At 37.9% G+C, this 20,479-nt stretch overlaps 1 protein-coding gene and 1 pseudogene across 1 annotated transcript; one reads left to right on the top strand and one right to left on the bottom strand.

The window, feature by feature from the left end:
* Nucleotides 1-888, top strand: part of LOC135222087 (UTP--glucose-1-phosphate uridylyltransferase-like) — a 3,469-nt pseudogene extending 2,581 nt beyond the window's left edge.
* Nucleotides 889-3,736: 2,848 nt separating this feature from the next.
* Nucleotides 3,737-10,484, bottom strand: LOC135222089 (ionotropic receptor 93a-like). Its single transcript, XM_064260260.1, has 8 exons — nt 10,276-10,484; nt 9,253-9,381; nt 7,762-7,948; nt 6,994-7,230; nt 6,028-6,305; nt 5,591-5,728; nt 4,876-5,062; nt 3,737-3,910 (listed from the first exon to the last, which is right to left on the bottom strand). Exons 1-8 carry the CDS (start codon nt 10,458-10,460, stop codon nt 3,737-3,739), a joined length of 1,515 nt encoding a protein of 504 aa, XP_064116330.1. The 5' UTR covers nt 10,461-10,484.
* Nucleotides 10,485-20,479: the final 9,995 nt, after the last annotated feature.

The raw sequence follows: 20,479 nt of genomic DNA on the forward strand, positions 1-20,479 counted from the left end.
ACGCACACAAAGCTGGCGTATTAATTAATTTATTTTCTAACAGGATTTCCTCACGAGATTCGCCTCAATACCAGACATGCTGGAATTGGACCATCTGGCGGTATCTGGCGACGTTACCTTTGGCAGAGGCGTCGTTCTCAAGGTCGGGAGTTGAATCCTGAGGCTCTGTTCCAAACGCCTCTGTACAGAAAACTAATTTGATATCAGTTTCCTAATACAACTAAGAATAGATGAATTTGGCTCACTTTTTATTATTATTATTATTCGGCAAATGAAACCTATTCATATGGGAGAAGCCCATAGGGGCCATTGACTTGTAATTCATTTGAAAGACGTAACAGGAGGTAACAGGAAGTTCAGAAAGAAGAGAACAGTTCTTAGAAAAAAAAGTAAATTATAAAGTACGAGGAGAATTGTTTTAGGGTATTAATGTATTGCATCTTTGATTGAATAATATGAAAATGTCGTCTGTTAAGTATGAAAAGTACCAGACCAATCAAAGATCAAATCAAAAATCCTGCTTGAATTTCTGGTAGAAGAATATCATAAACATCACATTTTGTTTCATCTTATTAGAATAAGGAGTTTCGTTTGTGTATAAGCACGAAATTCTAATTTCTGTCATTTTCCTTCAAGGGTACAGTAATCATCATCGCCAACCATGGAGACAGGATCGACATCCCGGCTGGATCCCTCCTGGAAAACAAAATCGTATCTGGAAACCTCCGCATATTGGACCACTAAGAGACTTGAAAGAAAGAAAGCCATTCGATCCTTTAAAAAAAACCATTTGTTTGAAATCAATAGGAAACCGAAGGAGAATTCGGTCATTCATTGGATCTCTTATACCGTCATAATCCATCTTTTGAATAAAGTATTTTCTTGCTAGAGAGTTATACTCGCTTTCCTCCGTTATGACATAGGCCTAATTTGTCTATATTATAACTATATTATTCAGAAAATTAACCCTATTTGTAGGGACAAGTGTAGCTACAGGGGCCGATGTAGAAATTCAAGCTCCCAAAGAATAAGGCCTTCTTGAAAAGAAGTTACAGAAGATAACAGGAGATACAGAAAGAAAAAACTGTTTATTAGAAAGTAACGATAAATTAATAAATCGATATATAGAAATTTAAATACTGTATTGCTTTCACTGGCTTTGACGCAGAGATCGACGGGATGGGCATCCCTATTTGTGTCTTAATTTTGAAGAATGGAAGAAAGAAAGTTAAGGTACGAAACCATTTTAGAGTGGTTGTAAATACCACATCAGATACCAAGGAGAGAGAGAGAGAGAGACAGGGGATTCCCGGTGGTCATTATTTAAAGTCGCAGGTGGCTACTTTAAGAGTCCCACATGGTACACCTGTTCGGTTGGACCAGGTTACTACTCTCGCGCGCTCTCTCTCTCTCTCTCTCTTTCTGTTATTTTTGTGCCTCTGTCTCTTTTATGCAGTCCGGTTGGTTTCTTAGTAACAGTTTCTCTCTCTCTCTCTCATACACAAGGTTATGATAACGGTTATAAGGTCTGTACAAAAAGTGTTATAAGGCTAAAGCTCTCTCTCTCTCTCTCTCTCTCTCTCTCTCTCTCTCTTTATTACACATACAAGTCTACAATAAGTGTTATATAAGTCAAAACGCTCTCTCTCTCTCTCTCTCGCTCTCTCTCTCTCTCTCTTCTCAGCAAAGAGAATGACTGGCCAGTATTACACGTGTTAGATTCAGATGCCAAATTTGATTGCTTCAAGATGAGTGGTGACGTTGTTTTTTTTTTTTTTTTTTTTTTTTTAGCTGACGGTAAATTTTGGCAGCCGATATCATCGTCATATTCGGTAATCCCTTAGTTTTCGTTTACATTTCGTGTGTAAGGACAACGATTATTCACAATTTTCTCTGTATGTAGTTCAACATTCGCGTTGTTCTTACTTCCCTCCGCAAGAGCGTTCAGCGGGCTTTCCGCCAATGTATATATCTTGTGAAATCATATTTTATGTACTTTTGTATTTTGTATTATATGTCTCTCAAGAAACACAAATCGGGTCTCGCCAGACCCACTTTAATTCTCTCGCGGGTCAGTAACCACATTTCCGCCCACATACTGTATATTTGAATTTTCCCTTACCTGTAATATTCTATACGGGCTGCTCTACGAGCAAGAGCCCTTGCTGGCACAAGGCCAGCTTAATCTTAAACAACAACATGTAATAAAGTCAGTACTCTACAACCTGCCCTTTTGTCCACACCTCACACGTGTAGTAACTGCGACGGTATCTATGGCGTCACCACTTGTTATGAGGTAATTGCCTCCCTGCCGTAATTTAGCAATTGCATTAGCCTACACACATAAAATGAATATAAGGTTTCTTTTCTTCTTATTGTTATTCATTGCTGCATTTTCCCATTTTCTTATCTCATTTCTTCTAGATTTCATAAAACGGGTCTCCTGGTTTATTATTATTATTATTATTATTTTAGGTGTATCACAGTCCCCCTATTCGACTGGGTGCATGGTCTTTATAGTGTGGGGTTCCGGGTTGCATCCTGCCTCCTTAGGAGTCCATCACTTTTCTTACTATGTGCGCTGTTTCTAGGAGCACAATCTTTTGCATGAGTCCTGAAGCTACTTCAGCCTCTAGTTTTTCCGGATTCCTTTTCAGGGATCTTGGAATCGTGCCTAGTGTTCCTATGATTATGGGTACAATTTCCACTGGCATATCCCAAATCCTTCTTATTTCTATTTTAAGGTCTTGATACCTAACGATTTTCTCCCTTTTTTTATTATTATTATTATCATTATTATTATTACTACTATTATTATTATTATTATTATTATTATTTGAAGTGATAGACCCTCTTTTAAGCATGTCCTGTTAATAACAATGGTAGTATAGTCTTATTCTTCTCTTATATTTCCCCATTCCCTTTTATCCAGATTATGGACATCGGCCAGCTCTTGGCAGAAATCAGCCCTGAAGAAAAACGAATAGTAAGAATTTAAAAGAACTTGAATGAATTCAGTTCCACTGATGATGCCTTTCTTTTTAAAGAAGATGTACTGTTGTTGTTGTTATTATTATTATTATTATTATTATTATTATTATTACTATTATTATTATTATTATCATTATTATTATTATTATTATTATTGTTGTTGTTGTTGCTGTATTAGGAAGCAGACCCTCTCTCAAGCATACTCTATTAAAAGTAGTGGCCATTACTTTTAATAAATTATAATTATTATTATTTTAAGCGTAGCATTATCACGTATTCAAGATTTCCATGGATTTTAATGCCAATTTCGCCCCGTGAATAAAACAGCGGGTTACACTTCTGCAGTTCTTTTTAATTAAAATTTCAGATATTTACCGTCATTTCTTTGATTCCTTTTCTCTTTATTCCACGGTCCAGTTCACCCATTTTCTCATTCTACTTTCCGCTTTTCTCTCACTCCACTATCCGGTATCTCGCAGTCCACTGTCCGCTATTTTCCCATTCCACTGTCCGCTATTTTCTCATTCCACTGTCCGATATTTTCCCATTTCACTGTCCGCTACTTTCTCATTCTACTAACTGCCATTTCACAGTCCCACTACCCGCCATTTTTCCGCCTTTTTCTGCTGTGTTATTTTCCGGTCGGTGGCAGCAGGAAATGGTCATCTCAAACGGCAAAGGAAAGGGACCGGACGCCATCACCAGCCCCGAGCCCCAAGGAGGAAGCGAGCTCAGGGGTCCTTGTTCATATGACGACGGTGAGCGCCACGACTATGGAGTTGCCTGATGTCTCTTGATCCGCTCCGTCAGCGACTTCTTCGGGTGACTTCCCTTCGGCTGCGTTCTGCCGCTGCCTCTCCAGACTCTCCTTCCGGGCCTGGGTCATGAAGTCGGAGCTCCATTTTTCGTACAGACCAGCCTGGAAAGTGATTGTTGTTGTTATTATTTCAGCCTGACCAGTGAGTCACATTCCAGATCTCCTATGTGTCAGCCTGGAAAAGGATTGCAAATTATTATTTCAGCCTGACTATTGAGTCACATTCCAGGTCTCTTATATGTCAGCCTGGAAAATTATTGCAAATTATTATTTCAGCCTGACCAGTGAGTCACATTCCAGGTCTCTTATATGTCAGCCTGGAAAAGGATTGCAAATTATTATTTCAGCCTGACCATTGAGTCACATTCCAGGTCTCTTATATGTCAGCCTGGAAAAGGATTGCAAATTATTCATTTCAGCCTGACCATTGAGTCACATTCCAGGCCTCTTATATGTCAGCCTGGAAAACCTGGAAAAGGATTGCAAATTATTATTTCAGCCTGACCATTGAGTCACATCCCAGGCCTCTTATATGTCAGCCTGGAAAAGGATTGCAAATTATTATTTCAGCCTGACCAGTGAGTCGCATTCCAGGTCTTCCATACGTCAGCCTGGAAAGGGATTGTGGTTTATTATTTCAGCCTGACCAGTGCGTCGCATTCCTGGCCTCCAATAGGTCAGCCTGAAAGGGATTGTGGTTTTCATTTCGTTCTAATCGGTAAGAAAGAAGAGATCAGAGAAGGATGAAAAATACTAGACAGAAAGAAATGTGTACTGTCATCCTGGAAAGGAATTATAGATGTACACTGCAAGAGTTTCCCTAATTCAATGGACGTTCTGGTACTGAAGCCAAATTAATCCTGTTAGCTATACAATCACCAGAGTACTTATAAAACTAACTGAATCACCTAACGACCCGTGTGACGGAAAGTTTAATAAGGTTTAAAGTCATTAAAACAAGCTTGAATTATGGTTACAGTTCATGGAAAAACCCCAAAAGCCCCGAGGCGTTCCAGGTGGTATTTTCAAAAGAACTCACTTTGTAGAGAATAATTCACTGTATTTACCTCCTTGACGGCCATGATTGACCTGTCGATGTTTTCCTTAAAAGGGGCGTCGTGCGGAATTGGCCACCCAGACAGACCAGGGAAGACGTTTTCCCTCCCCAGGTACAGATGCGTCGACCCGTCCGCTTTCGTGAACTGCTCAGCAATGGCGAGTTCCAGGTACCTCCGGACGTCTATGTGAGCTTGTCTGAAAGGAATAAAGGAAGATCGGAGAGTTTCGGTTTCCAGAAAAAGGAAATGAAAGAATCTGGGCATTTTTTAGTTTGCCTGGAAGGGGTAAAGATCTAGTAGTAGGAAACGCTAAAGTTTGTTTCCAGAAAAAATAAACGAAAGAGTTTGGACATCTAGGCCTACTATGTGAGATTGTCTGGAAGAAGTATAAAGGAAGATCAGCTGGAAACACAGAAGTGTTTTTGTTTTTAGCAAAAGCAATGAAATAGTTTGAATGTCTATGCGAGTTTGCCGGGTAGGAGTAAAGGAAGGAGCTTTTGTAAACACTGAAGACTTTTCCGGCCAACAAAAAAATGAAAAAATGTGCGTATCCAGCAAGCTTACCTGGAAAGGCTAGATCAAAATACCTGGAAACCGTGGATATATTACAGGTTCTCATGGAAAGCATTAGTGTTTGTCTCTATTTCTCTAGCAAGTACAGAAAGTGTTTGTGTCTATTTGTCTAACAAGTACAGAAAAATATGCAGCTTGTCACTCCACGTACTTTCGCCTGGAAGCGTCAGTAAGGCCTTCTTTCCCGGAAGTTACCGTCTCCCACATGCTGGCCAAAGTCTGGAAAACGACAGAGTCGGATCTGCTGTAGAACGACCGGAAAGCTTCCCCGTAAGGCGGCATCGTTACTCTGGGAGAGAGATTCTCTTGTTGTAGGGTTTAATGGTTTCTTGGAGATGTTTCCTTTCGTTTTCATTATTTGTTGAAGTGAAAAGCGTCTTTCATGGATATATTTTGAGAAAAACTGCTCATGAATTTTGAAGGAAAAAATGATTCTGGGTATACTTTGAAGGGAAAAATTATTTTGAATGAAAAGGTTATATATAGATGTATTTTGAAATAGAAACTAGTGGTCATGAATCTATTTTGAACTGCAAACCTAGAAATAAAAACAATTGATTTTCTATTTCCTTCTCCGTCTCTTCTTACTTGTCAACGACGGTGATCAGCTGTTCAAGCGTCTCAGCTCTCGCAGGGTACTTGGGCAGGGTGAGGAAGGCAGTGAGATTGCCCCTGTAGGCCGAACCCAGTATGAAAGCGAAGACTAGCCAGCAACTAACGAGAATTCTCGAACTGGCGGAGGTCGAGTGGTCCATGGAGTAATTCTGACCCAAGAGAACTCCCAACGCGCCTTGGAAGACGTCGACAAACAGTATCTTCTTCTTCTCGCCCTTCTCTGGTTTCTTGGTCTCCTCGAAGTTGATCATCTGAATCGAGAGAAAGAAAATTATTTTATTATTATATTGTGTAGGTCAGTTTTATTGCGAAAGTTGGTTGTGATTGTACAATATTTCTATAAGTAAATTCTGTTGCTTTTTTTTCGATGTATTTCACAAAAACAACGAATATGTATTGATAAGAATTTATCTTTGTACTTAAGGTAAAAAAATAAATTTCTAATTTGTTTAGTTCCCGCATTCCCAATATCATCCATCCCTTGTGACAAGATCTATCAGGTCATCAGTCCTTGTAAAATTATATGTCAGGGTAGTTACCTAGTGGTTTGTTAAAAGTAAGATCACTATTTCCTATAAAATCGAAGGTCAAGGTAGACATGCATTCTGACAGGTCAGGTCATGTCCTATTATGAAATCAGTAGCCCTGTGGAACTTGAGGAGAGGCATCCCATACTCTATGGCATGTTAGGGCAATCCCTAACCCCGAGGTAGGTTAGGTCAGGTCAATGAACGCCGTGTGAGAATCTATCTAAATGGTGTTGTGCCAGCTTAGGTCAGGCTTTATTCACGTCCCGTGAAATCTTAGGTTGTTAAACGTAGGGCAAATCACTGATATAACATAGAATGCCATGGACAACCAAACTTTTCGTGCTAAGACTCATATCCTGGTAGATGAGAAAGTCTGCAATTTCAGACTGTTCCAAGAAATAATACTTACCCAGTAAATCGTCAATGGCAAGAGAATGATCACAACCAGGCTTAAGATCCAGACAGTGTCTGTCAGAGGCCTGTAAAGGCTCTGCCACTGGGGTTCCAACACCGGTTTCCTCATGCAGAAAGTGGGCGAAGCGAATTCGAAGGCGTACGTGTAGTCGTACTGAAGGAGTCTGTTGGGCAGCAGGGCGTAAATAACGGTTGCTATGAAAGATTCGCGTTCCTCGACTTTCTTCGTCACCTGTAATGCGAAATTCAGACAAATCTTACTATTCTAAGTCTGGCAGAGTTGAAGCAAAAACCTGCCACGCTAGGATGCATCCACACTACAGTAGAACATGTAAACATAAGTCTGAAAGTTATTGCACACACACACACACACACATCACGAACAGGCTGAATACATGTCTACAACTTATTGTTGGTTCAAATCAGTACTTCAAATAATTATCGAAAATTTGCCAATAAAGGCTCATTCTCCACTTACAATCGCTGACTTGTTTCAACCTGTTCATGACATATGTGTAATAGGTTGCCAAAGTTTGTTCATGGGATGTTTCACTGTGGTGTACTTGCACCTGAAGAGTGCAAACACAGAACTGTTCTAAGCCTACGTTTGTTTGGCAATTTATTGCACATATGTCAAAAACATATTGAAAACAAATCTGCAATAGTAAGTGGAAATAAACCACCAAAAAGTTGCGGATATGTATTCATCCTATTTGCATGAAAACATTGGTCTTTGGCCTTTGCTCCTATGGAGAAACAATACCTCATCCCAGTTGGCGGTCGGAATGACGTAGTAGCTGAAATTGAGCCCGTGGGAGATGGCGTCCAGCATCAGGTAGTCGGTGCCAGAGAGGACTTCGACCGGCCCTCCCTCTGGAGTCGTTCTTTTTGTCACCTGCCAGTGTGGGGCAAAGGGCAGCGCCGTCACGTTGACCTGACCTCCGTAGAAGCTGAAAAAGAGGAAGAGGTCAGGTAGGGTAAATGAATGGAAATTTCAAGTATTTCATTTTGTTTACTTTTTACTGACTAACTTTTCATATTTAATATCTCATCATTTCGATTTCGAATAAACATAAATTTTTATTATAAAAAATATATTTTCTGAATTTATTTAGGCTTTTTGTAGTGGAAGAAAATTAAGAATATTCTAACGAAATTATGAACATGTAAGTAATGTAAGTTTTTTCTTACTTACTCTTTGTAACTTAATAGTCATAGCTTACAGATTAATGGATAATTTCAATTGCAAGGAAATGTATCACATTGGGGCCGATTATGACGCGCAACTCTTAACCGATTTTGCCATCGATTTTGCGCTTCAAGAAACAGAACAGTATTAATCAAATTAGATTATATTAGATTATATATGTTTACTGCTTTAATATGGTGCTTATTATTTGATCATTGAGCATAAATAGTAATAAAATACGAAGCTGCGTTAATGTTGAGAAATGAAAACCAGAAATGAATTAGTCTTGCGTGTCGGACAAAAGGGTTATACAATTAAATACGTCTTCTAATGGCATTCCAGATCTCTCTCTCTCTCTCTCTCTCTCTCTTTGTATGTGGTAATAGTAAACAATCGTAGCATATTAATTTTTCTTTATGATAGAATTTATTTCCCGGCGCTAATGACAAGGCTAAATTATGATATGAAATGCATATCATATATTTCTGCTAAAGATACGCCGTCATGAACTCTCTCTCTCTCTCTCTCTCTCTCTCTCTCTCTCTCTCTATATATATATATATATATATATATATATATATATATATATATATTTATATATATATATATATATATATATGTATATGTATTTGTGTGTGCACACAAATACATATACATATATATATATATATATATATATATATATATATATATATATATATATACCTAAGCTCCCTGCTCTCTCTCTCTCGTCTCTCTCGTCCTCTCTCCCCACTCTCTCTCTCTCTCTCTCTTAACGGCTGGAGTAAGTGCTACATGATACGATCCAAGCTTATGATTAAATCTGACATACGGACAGCAGCTGATACGATTGTCACGCCATGGAGGCATTCAAGACTTATAAACCCATTACAGGGCTTCAAAGAAATGCCAACAGCGCTGGAACTGTTTGCTTCCGTCGACAATGGCTTGTATTTCGTGATTACTCGGATATTTTATCCCTTAAAAAGAATATTTCTAACTTCGTTATGGATACGTTCATGCACCACTAACTTTAATAATAATAATGATAATAACTGGACTCACTTCGAAAACTTTACAGGAAACAATTTCAACTTCTTCATGAAGACCAAGCCGTCGCCACGAGACCACGAAGCAATTCGGACGAAGTGCTCACCTGAGTTAGTGTGAGGCAAATGGGAGAAGATGTCGTACCTACCGATGAAGGGAAAAATAATAATATTCTTCTTCCCTGTAGTTCTTCTTTTTATCACTGAGCTAACGAAGAGACTGTGATAGATAAGGAGGGTTATAACTTAAGTGCATATATGCAATCATTATATACAAATATGTGTATATATAACTGTACACGTATATATATATAGTATATATATATATATATATATATATATAATATATATATATATATATATATATATCTAATCTTTTATATATATATCTATATATATATATATAAATCTATATATATATACTCTATATATGTGGTATATATATTTTATTCTTCTATATATGTGTGTGCGTGTGTGTATAAGTATGTATAACTATATATATATATGTATATATATATATATAGTATATATATATATATATATATAATATATATATATATATATATATATATATACACTACTGTCATAGCCACGCTTGTCACTACAAAGCTGAAGCTCCAAGTTTCAAAGAAATCTTTTTGAAGAAATTGTGACGTCCGGTACAGGGAACGATCCCAGGTCCCATAATCACAAAGAGGTCACGTTGCCGACCTGACCGGTTACCGGGTATCACAATTTCTTACAAAAAATATTCTTAGAACTTGAAGCTTCGGCTTTGTAGGGACAAGCGTATCCAAAAGAGAGCAAAGAATTCTAGAAGTTAAGAGGGCATTGTGGTTATTACAGTTGCATATGTGTCTGGTAAAAGTGGCCAGTAGATTCTAAACACACACACGTATATATATATATATATATATATATAATTGAATATATATATATATAATGAACTGAAATGCATGTACTCCCTATGAAGTACACGCGCCCCACAGGCATCCTTTTATTAAGGGAAAACTGTATATAATATAATAACAATAATAACTTTTTCTTCTGCGTCGTGAGCACCATGGCGTTCATCATGGAGAAGGTCCAGTAAGAGGCGAAGAGGTCCCTCAGATGATGAGTGGGAATGGTGGAAACGACGAGCAACCTCGTCGGCCAGATGAGGAGCCTCCCCCTGAGGGAGGCGTCGCCGAATTCCCTCAGGAACGGCAACGAGTTACTCATGACCGCTGCTGTCAGGCACCAAGATGTCCTCCGGAGCTGTAGGAGGAAAATTGACTTGCTTTTTTATTGATTGATTGATCGACTGACCTGTATTTGGCCACTTCACAATACGAATATCAATTTTTTATTGGCTGGTTGGTTTCTTTGTTTGTGTGTTCAATTCACAATACACGAAACACAATAAACATGACTTGAACGAAAACCTTTTCAATGAATGAGTTCTAATATTTGATTTCCCTCTTCGTTTCCAGGGCTTCCTTTTAAGCCTTTTTTTAAACTGAGTGATTGATGATTGATTGATTTACTTGTATTTGGCCATGACACTCTTAATACACAACACATAATACACAGCACCTACACAAGCGTTACTTAAACGAAAACACTTCCAGTTATGAATTTTGATAGTTGATTTCCTTCCCCATTTCCGTCTTTCAGTTAAACGTTATTATTATTATTATTATTATTATTATTATTATTATTATTATTATTATTATTATTATTATTATTATTATCATTATTATTATTATTATTATTATTATTATCATTATTATTCTCTTAAAAAGGGAATATCAGAAGGTGCTAAGCAAGCGGCCTCATCTAGGCCAGACCTGGAGAAAAGAAGGATTTGAGATAAGGCGGAAGACACATTTGTCTCTTGGAGGCAAAGAAAAAATTCCGAATTTTGACAGTAAAAAGGAAGTAAATCACAAAACGAGGATCACTGTGGGAGAGTCCAGTCGGGTGTCACAGGTTCACTGATACTTATGCGATGGATCAGTGGCCAAAATGGTAATTACATAGACAGTGGATCCATCTTTCGGTGATACATAATATGACAAATGAAGACGAGTTAAGGCTTTTGATTCTTGCCCAAACGCAGCCTTTAAATGTTGAAAGGTGTTCAAAGTAAATACGAAGCCTGGTGTAGACATCTGAATTCCACCAACCAAGAAAAAACTTCCCTTTTGTACTTATTTTAGGTATTTAAAAAAGTATAATCCCTTATTTTATTTCATTCCTTATTTTCTGGAAGAGAGAGCAGAAACTGGTGCAATATTTCACTTAATCACTCGTAAACGTCTCTCTCTCTCTCTCTCTCTCTCTCTCTCTCTCTCTCTCTCTCTCTCTCTCTCTCTCTCTCTCTCTCTCTCACGTACTTTAGAAGTTCATCTCGTTTCTTTCTTCTAGAAAAGAAAGCAGAAATTGCTGTGATAACTCTCTCTCTCTCTCTCTCTCTCTCTCCTCTCTCTCTCTCTCTCTCTCTCTCCCTCGTACTTTAGAAGTTCATCTCGTTTCTTTCTTCTAGAAAAGAAAGCAGAAATTGCTGTGATAATTCTCTCTCTCTCTCTCTCTCTCTCTCTCTCTCTCTCTCTCTCTCTCCTTTAAACGTGTTTCGATAAAGAGACAATAATCTGTACGAGGAAGAAAATGGAATACTTAAAAACCAAATAGAAATCTTGAAAGTGGAAAAGCATGAGAGAAAGAAATGAAATAAAAAGCTGGATGAAGAAATGCGTATTTTTCGTCTTCATTTACGGAGAGAGAGAAAAAGAGGAATTGGTCGAAAAAGCGGTTCCCTCCAAAATGCAAAGAGTTGAGGAAAGTTCAGTTGAGACAAACCGATTCCGAACTCGTAAAGGGTTTCCAGACTTGAAATAATTCAGTGAGTGGCTGACGTTGGGAGGTCATTAACTAAAGATTCATTAGAAGGGGACTTCTGGAGGGACAAAATCGTATAAAAAAAATCCATGCTGGCGTTTTGTATATATATGTGCTACGTGTGTGTGTTTGAGAGTATATAAGTGTACCTCTTTATATGGCCTGATCGCAGCGTATTATCCACATAATGTTGCAAAACACTGCTTTGAATTTGATTGATTTATATAAGCACGAGAAAAGCAATGTGACGAAATATATTATGAGGATTTTTCAAAGCAGAGTAACTATACTGTTTTTTTTCATCTGTCCATCCGCTTTGGTGTTTGCGCATGGTAACACTACGTCCCGGGCTATAAATAATATCCTGTTTCGAATATTAACGGCGTAATTCGCATACAGTAAATTATTAAAACACTTTTCAGTTGCAAATGTACACCCAGATATCCTTTTATTTACCTAAAACTTACACATAGCGTAACTATTTAAAGCCCCGGACGCAGTGTTACCATGCGAAAACACCACAGGCAGATGGACAGATGGAAAAAAACAGAGTATAGGAGAGAAAACACGGGAATAAAGAAGAGAGCGAGAGAATAGAGACAGCCAGACAGAAACAAAGCAAGCAAAGAGGCCCTTTGATACAAAGCAGCCAGTACAAACACAAATTATAAACACTGAATATTTACTTTCGTAACAGAAAGAAAGTTAGGTTTAGCTCAGTTTTACCAGACCACTGAGCCGATTAACAGACCTCCTAGGCCTAACCCGAAAGATTAGATATTTCTAAGGAACCAATTGCTTACTTAGCAACAGGACCTACAGTTTATTGTGGGATCCGAACCACATCGAGAAATGAATTTCTATCACAAAAATATACTCCTCTGATTTCGCGTTGGCAGGGCAGGGAATCGAACCCGGACCCTGTGATCGGTAGTCGAGCACGTAACCGACCCGTCCAACGAGAAACTCCTAATAAGAAGAAACCCAAGATCGATCCCATGTGAGAGAAAAGACTTGGGCTCGTTACGATGGAAATGAGAAAAGGGGTGGGGCCAGCAGCTTCATTCCTGATAAGTAGTCGAGTGTCGGAAGGTCGGCAACACCTACTTAAGTGACTTCATTCACGAATTCGGCTGCGATTTTTTTAACTTAATTTTCTTTTTTTTCTTTCATTAGACCCGGGCTACTTTAGGGCATCATATGATCATGGGCGCCCGCAACATCTTTTCCAAGAGTGGTTGTGGGCGGTGGCAAATTATTTATATAATTATGCAGTGGAACTGAGATGACAATAATTGAAGAGAAGCAAGATGCGATAAAGAAAAGAAATATAGAATGTTACATTGACTTATATTTAAATAGTTCCATTTACCGTTCAACTGACATCAAACATTTCTTCAAAGAATAACGCAGCAGGTACATACTGCATACAAATATTATCATTATAATAAGGACACCTTTACTTTACTATTAAGCTGAAAGAATATACTGTAGAAAGGAAGGAATACAAAACGATGTAATTAAATGTAATATATATATATATATATATATATATATATATATATATATATATATATATACTATATATATATATATATATATATATATATTTATTTATATATATATATATATATATATATATATATATATATATATATTATATATATATATATAATTTTTTTTCAGGACCCGTTTCCTCTATGTGGGGGTGCTCCTGCATAAAATTACTTAACAATCCCGTAGATCTACGTCACTGACCTTAATCATTACGACGTCATTTGTGAGACCAAATCATTCAAACATCACATGTTTACCTTTACATTAAGCGAGTAAACTTTGGCGCAATCGAGTTTTCCGTACAGCGTATAATCAAGGCCACCTAAAATAGATCTATAGCTTTCGGTGGTCTCGGTATAATACTGTATGAACTACGGCCCATGAAACTTTAACAACAGTCTGGTGGGGATCTGTCTTATATCGTTGCCAGACGCACGATTATGACTAACTTTGACCTTATACAAAATAAAAACTACCGATGCTAGAGTTCTTCAATTTGATGTGTTTGATGCTTGAAGGATGGATGATCAATATACCAATTTGCAACCCTCTAGCCTCGGCCATTTTTAAGATCTGAGGGAGGACAGAAAAAGTGCGGACGGACAGACAACGCCATATCAATAGTTTTATTCTACAGAAAACAAAAACCTAATTTTTTTTTTTTTTAACCTGAGTGGAACGTCATGATCTCACCTTCCGAGCCTCGTTGATGACGGCGAACAGGTCCTCATTGACCTGTCCAGCGGTCGAATCATTGCGGAAGCTCCCACCAGAGGACTCTGCTTCAAACGTCCCAAATCCCCAAGGTGCACGAAGCTGCCTCATGGCCTGCAGACGACAGAAGAAGCTCTTTTGATGAAAATGATCGTCATCGCCCAGCGGCGGCTCTGCAGTGTTGAAAAAGGTGCTGAGGGGATATGAGGTGCTGATGTGAACCTCTGGGTTCTTAGTAGCCAACGAGGAACAGCGTCAATACAGAGGCCACTTTAAATGAGAAGCATGACAAAAAATGCATTCTTGCGAAAGTCGTGTGTCCAACAAGGACAAGGGAGGTGCGGGTGTCTGGTACTTAAGTTACATAAGCATTACTTCATTGTATCATTATTTATGGTCATTCTGCGACGGTCATTGTTAATTGTTTTTTTACAGTTTTATTTCTCAAATAGACTAATATTGCAATGCACCACATAAGTGTTCTTTCATGGGCACCTTCCTTTAAAGCTAAAGCGTCTATATTTACTTCATATATTACAAACAATCAACATTGCTTCCAGAATTCACCCTCTTCCTGGCGCTCACTTTAACTGCTTTATTTACTCATAAACTTCTAATTACTCATGTGCTTTTTGTCATTTTATTTTTCCATCTCATCTTTTTTTTTGTTAATGTTTTCTTTTGAAAAGTATTCTTGTGGTAATAAACCTCAAGCTATATATGAAGGGCGATATATAACGTCTGTAGTGTCGATCATTCCTTCCGATGCTCTATTAGATTACCGTCACTTGGACGTTATGGGCACACTACTATAGTAAAATAATAATAATAATAATAATAATAATAATAATAATATGTTTTGTTAAAGATGATGGCAGCATCAGTGGAATTGATTTTATATATGGTCTTTTCAATTCTTATTATTCTCTTCTCATCAGGGCTGATATTTGCTAATAGCTGGCCGATGTTCATATCTTGGTTAAAGAAATGTTTTCTAAAAATACTAATTTATTGTTATGATAACAAAAGTGATTAACAAATCTTAGTAACGGAATTCCAACGTTTCCAACCGTATCATCGGTTCATTTTCAAGGAAAGGTGAGCGTGAACTGATTGGAATGGGGTCGTTCGGCGGTATTTATTGTGTCCCAGGTGCTCTGTCTGATGGGCGCTGCGTTTTCATTGCTGAACAGAGGATTAAGTCCTGAGTCAAGCCGTCTTGCAGAGGTGGAAGCTCGCACTGCTCTTCGCGTGCGGACGCTGGAGACTGGGAGCATAGTATTGGGCAGGGGCACCTGATTGGTCCGTTCGATCGGCTCTATGGTGCCGGCGGGCAGCGCCCTACGTGCCACCGTCGGGAGGAGTGAAGTCTCTTGAGTGGTGTTAAGGCTGGGTCTCTCCTTCCGATGTGTAGGGCCTCTAAGAGGCGGAGGCGACGGTGGTCTGCTGCCTTATCGATAATACCAATATTAGGAATAATGTCCTTCCGAGTTATCCTGGTATTGTGGACGTTTTTTGCATGATTATGGATGGCGCCTTCCTGAGCGTGGCAGGATATCCTCTTGGAAAATCACATTGTTGTCATACCAATGTAGCGCCGGCATTCCCGGACAGGGCATTTGTATTGGTAGACAACGTTAGTTTTCTTGAGAGGGTCCTGCATCACAGGGGCTGGGTTGTTTTTCATAATCAGGCCACTGGTCTTCTTGCTTTTATAGTAAATGATCAATTTTACTTTTTTCGCAGGGTCCGTGGGGGAGACATTCCTTTCGATGATGTTACGAAGGGCTCGTTCATCCTCTTTGTATAATAATAATAATAATAACAATAATAATAATAATAATAATTTGGTAGAAGACCCTCTTTTAAGCAAATGCTGTTAAAAAAATGACAGTATTAAGCGAGTTTATTTTATATATTGTTTTTTCTATTTTCCTTACAATTCGCTTCTCAGGCGCAGCGATGTTTCTGAGTAACTGGCCAATATTCATATTGGGAATTTTCAAAAAATTACAAATGCTGAAGGTAATCTTTTATTAGAATAATACCGGTACTGACGACGACCCCTGCTTGACCTGGACCTGATATACTGTTCTAATAAAAGATTACCTTCAGCATTTATAATTTGTTGAAAATTCCCAATACGAATATTGGCCAGTTACTCAGAAACATCGCTGAGCCTAAGAAGCGAATTGTAAGGAATAATAATAATAATAATAATAATAATAATAATAATAATAATAATAATAATATAGAGGTGGCAAGAGCAATAAAAATACGGCCCGCAAAGACATTACTCCATCCTTCCTGTAATAATAATAATAATAATAATAATAAAATAATAATAATAATAATAATAATAATAATAATAATAGTAATAATAATAATAATAATAATAATATGAAAGAACACGATCAGGAAAAAATATATATACAAACCCAAGGCGATACTCAAGTCAAAACTTAACGCCGGAAATATTATAAAAGCTATAAACACATGGGCAGTGCCAATAATCAGATACAGCGCAGGAATAGTGGAATGGACGAAGGCAGAACTTCGCGGCATAGACCAGAAAGCGAGGAAACATATGACAATACACAAAGCACTACACCCATGAGCAAATACGGACAGACAATATATAACACGAAAGGAAGGAGGAAGGGGACTACTAAGCATAGAGGACTGCGCCAAAATCGAGAACAGTGAAGACGAGTGGCTCAAGAGTGCATGGAAAGAAGGACTGATAAAAGTAGACGAAGACCCAGAAATATACAGAGACAGGAGAATGACAAACAGAACAGAGGAATGGCGCAACAAACCAATGCACAGACAATACAAGAGACAGACTAAAGAACTAGCCAGCGATGACACATGGCAATGGCTACTATGGAAACTGAAGGAATGATAACAACGGCACATGATCAGGCCCTAAGAACCAGATATGTTCAAAGAACAATAGATGGAAATAACATCTCTCCCATATGTAGGAAGTGCAATACAAAAAATGAAACCATAAACCACATAGCAAGCGAATGTCCGGCACTTGCACAGAACCAGTACAAAAAGAGGCATGATTCAGTGGCAAAAGCCCTCCACTGAAGCCTGTGCAAGAAACGCCAGCTACCTTGCAGTAATAAGTGGTACGAGCACCAACCTGAAGGAGTGATAGAAAACGACCAGGCAAAGATCCTCTGGGATTATAGTATCAGACAGAACAGATAGGGTGATACGTGCAAATAGACCAGACGTGACGTTAATTGATAAAATCAAGAAGGTATCACTCATTGATGTCGCAATACCATGGGACACCAGAGTTGAAGAGAAAGAGAGGGAAAATTGGATAAGTATCACGACCTGAAAATAGAAATAAGAAGGATATGGGATATGCCAGTGGAAATTGTACCCATAATCATAGGAACACTAAGCACGATCCCAAGATCCCTGAAAAGGAATCTGGAAAAACTAGAGGCTGAAGTAGCTCCAGGACTCATGCAGAAGATTGTGGATCCTAGGAAAACAGGGCGCACCATTAGTAAGAAAAGTGATGGACTCCTAAGGAGGCGGGATGCAACCCGGAACCGGAACCCCACACTATAAATACCACCCAGTCGAATTGGAGGACTGTGTTAGACAATCTGAAAATTAAACATGGATGGTTATCACAATTTGGAGGTAGCTATTCAAAATTGAGCCATTAAAAGACAACGAAACAATTTAGAAATGAAAGAATAATAAAATTAGATCAAATCAAAGCGAACATTCATTCAATTTCTCAGATGTCGCTGCATCTTAGAGCGCAGTAATCCCAAAAGAGTAATTATTGCCAATTTTAGTATAATGAGCTTCAATGACTCATAAAATGCTCACAAATATGAAAGTTCCAGATGACAGCTAAATAAAACAATAGAAATGAATCATACAATTACTGGCGGAGTTAAATAATCCCATAAACAAAGAAAATTTACATATGTAAAGAGATGGGCACTGCCACAGGAAAATAAAAAGCAAATCCTATACTTACACTTGTGTAAATTCAATTAACTAACCTCATACACTGAGTAAGCCGACTGAGTGCCATCACTCAAGAGAACCACAAAGCAATTAGGCCCAGAAGTTTCAGCAATTACAGCTCTCAGAGCTTCGAAAGTTTCACCCCCCAGGAGGTCATTCTTTTCTGAAATGAAATATCATTTTCGCAGTGAGATAAGCTGGAGAAGCTTAAACGGCTTCAACTCCATCTTTATTCTATGTTAACACACAAGCCACGCCCACTTTTTGTCAGTTGCAAATTAGCAAATTAAGTTTCAATGATATACTATTTACTCAACTGTATTTCCATCATAATATGAGACAAGTAACACCTGAATATTTGAAATTGCAGAGGGATTTTGCTAAACACTAAGATATTATTATATTATAAAATTTGCTATACACGCATTCATTCTAACCCCAGATAAAAGTCACGCCCAATTGTAAAAGTTCCCATATGTCTCCAGGGAGAGTTTTATTGACAAATTTTTCTCTCGTTTCTGTGTGGGCTTTTGGATTGGCATCAACTTGCCTGAAAGTCTTGGCAGGATAGGATGGTACCCGGTAGACAGACCCCACAGAAGAAGACAGAAGAAAATACATTTCATTTTTTCTTTCTATTCTCCTCTTTCTTTGTTTCAAGTTGAACTTTGCGAGACCTGACAGGAATAAAAAGAAAAATAATTCAATTGGTTAGCTGCTGTTAGTGTTTACAGCGCATAAAAACGCTTCTGCTTGTTATTCTCCTGTTATTCAGCTCTCTCTCTCTCTCTCTCTCTCTCTCTCTCTCTCTCTCTCTCTCTCAGTTTAAGAAAGAAGCCAGCAATATTTAAAAGACAATGAATATTAATTGCATCTTTAAGTACGAGTTAGTAAGAGCAAATTACATTCTTTTGTCAGCTGTAGTTGAAAAAAAAAGTTATTAAAGCAACCTATATAGAGATTTTCAGTATTAGGCCTATGGGTACCAATTAAGTTCACTCTACAAGGCTCATGAATGCCAAAGTGGAATCCAAAATGTCATACGAAAAGGTCTGCTTTAGAAAGGTTACAAGAAAATTGTTAAGTATGCTGAGGTAAACTTCTCAGTCTATGTAGGTTCGAGTTTTTATGAGGTTACCGATTAGATTATTAGGATCTCTCCTAGATAGTGACCCACCGAAGGGTTTTAACCCGGTATGACTCCACCTTTGCAGCGTGTTTAGTACAAGCCCGTTGGAGACTACCGTAAAAACATAACTAAAGGCTGTAAATATCATAAAGATAATGACCCCACCCCAAGAAATATTAGTCATAGATAGCAGCCCCCGAACTCCGATTATCAGAATCTAAACATGAATTTTAGTAGCGTGATATATACCCCATTAATTATTGGAACTTCCCCGTGACCGACCTCCATTTACGAAAGTTCGCGTACACGTAACATTCTCTCAAAGCTACAAAAAATGAAAAAATAAAAAAAAAGAGAGAGACAGAGAAACAGGAACATATATTAGAAATAAATGCAGGTAGTACGAGAAAGAAATTGAAGACTATCTTGTTAAAACTGTCTGTTACCTAATGTATTTCCTAAAGAGTAGAAAAATAAAAAAAACTATTAAGCAACGTCAAGAATAACGGAAGCTCTCAAAAACTTTTGTTCTTTCAGAACAAAAAGCTAATATTCTGGTGTTTAATAATGTACAATTACTTTCAAAGGTTTGGAGTGGTAATTAGCGTTATTGGCCAGCGTTTTTGCAGTGATTCAGTCAGAACATACCCTCTCATTAAAAGACAGCCAGTGGCATATTAAGTGAGATCCAATTGGAGATTCGGAGAGTCTGAAGATTTGAATAAAATATGGCGTGTCTCATGAGACTAGACAAGCGGTTTATAGAAAGCGAATTAATTACGTACAAGTACGTACATATATACACACATGCATACATACATACACACACACACATACACATCTAATATATATATAATATATATATATATATAGTATATATATATATATATATTATATTCACACACATACACTCACACATACACACACACACACACACACACACACATAT

This window comes from Macrobrachium nipponense, chromosome 3, assembly GCF_015104395.2.
Source record: "Macrobrachium nipponense isolate FS-2020 chromosome 3, ASM1510439v2, whole genome shotgun sequence".
Classification (NCBI taxonomy): Eukaryota; Metazoa; Arthropoda; class Malacostraca; order Decapoda; family Palaemonidae; genus Macrobrachium; species Macrobrachium nipponense.

Bases quoted from the DNA above. Each gene is read 5' to 3' on its own strand.
- LOC135222089 (XM_064260260.1), bottom strand. From the start codon at position 10,460: ATGAGTAACTCGTTGCCGTTCCTGAGGGAATTCGGCGACGCCTCCCTC. The intron at 7,231-7,761 runs GTATTGTTTCTC...TTCGCATTACAG, and splicing joins CGACCGCCAACTGGGATGAG to GTGACGAAGAAAGTCGAGGA. The intron at 6,306-6,993 runs GTAAGTATTATT...CTCTCGATTCAG, and splicing joins TGCCATTGACGATTTACTGG to ATGATCAACTTCGAGGAGAC.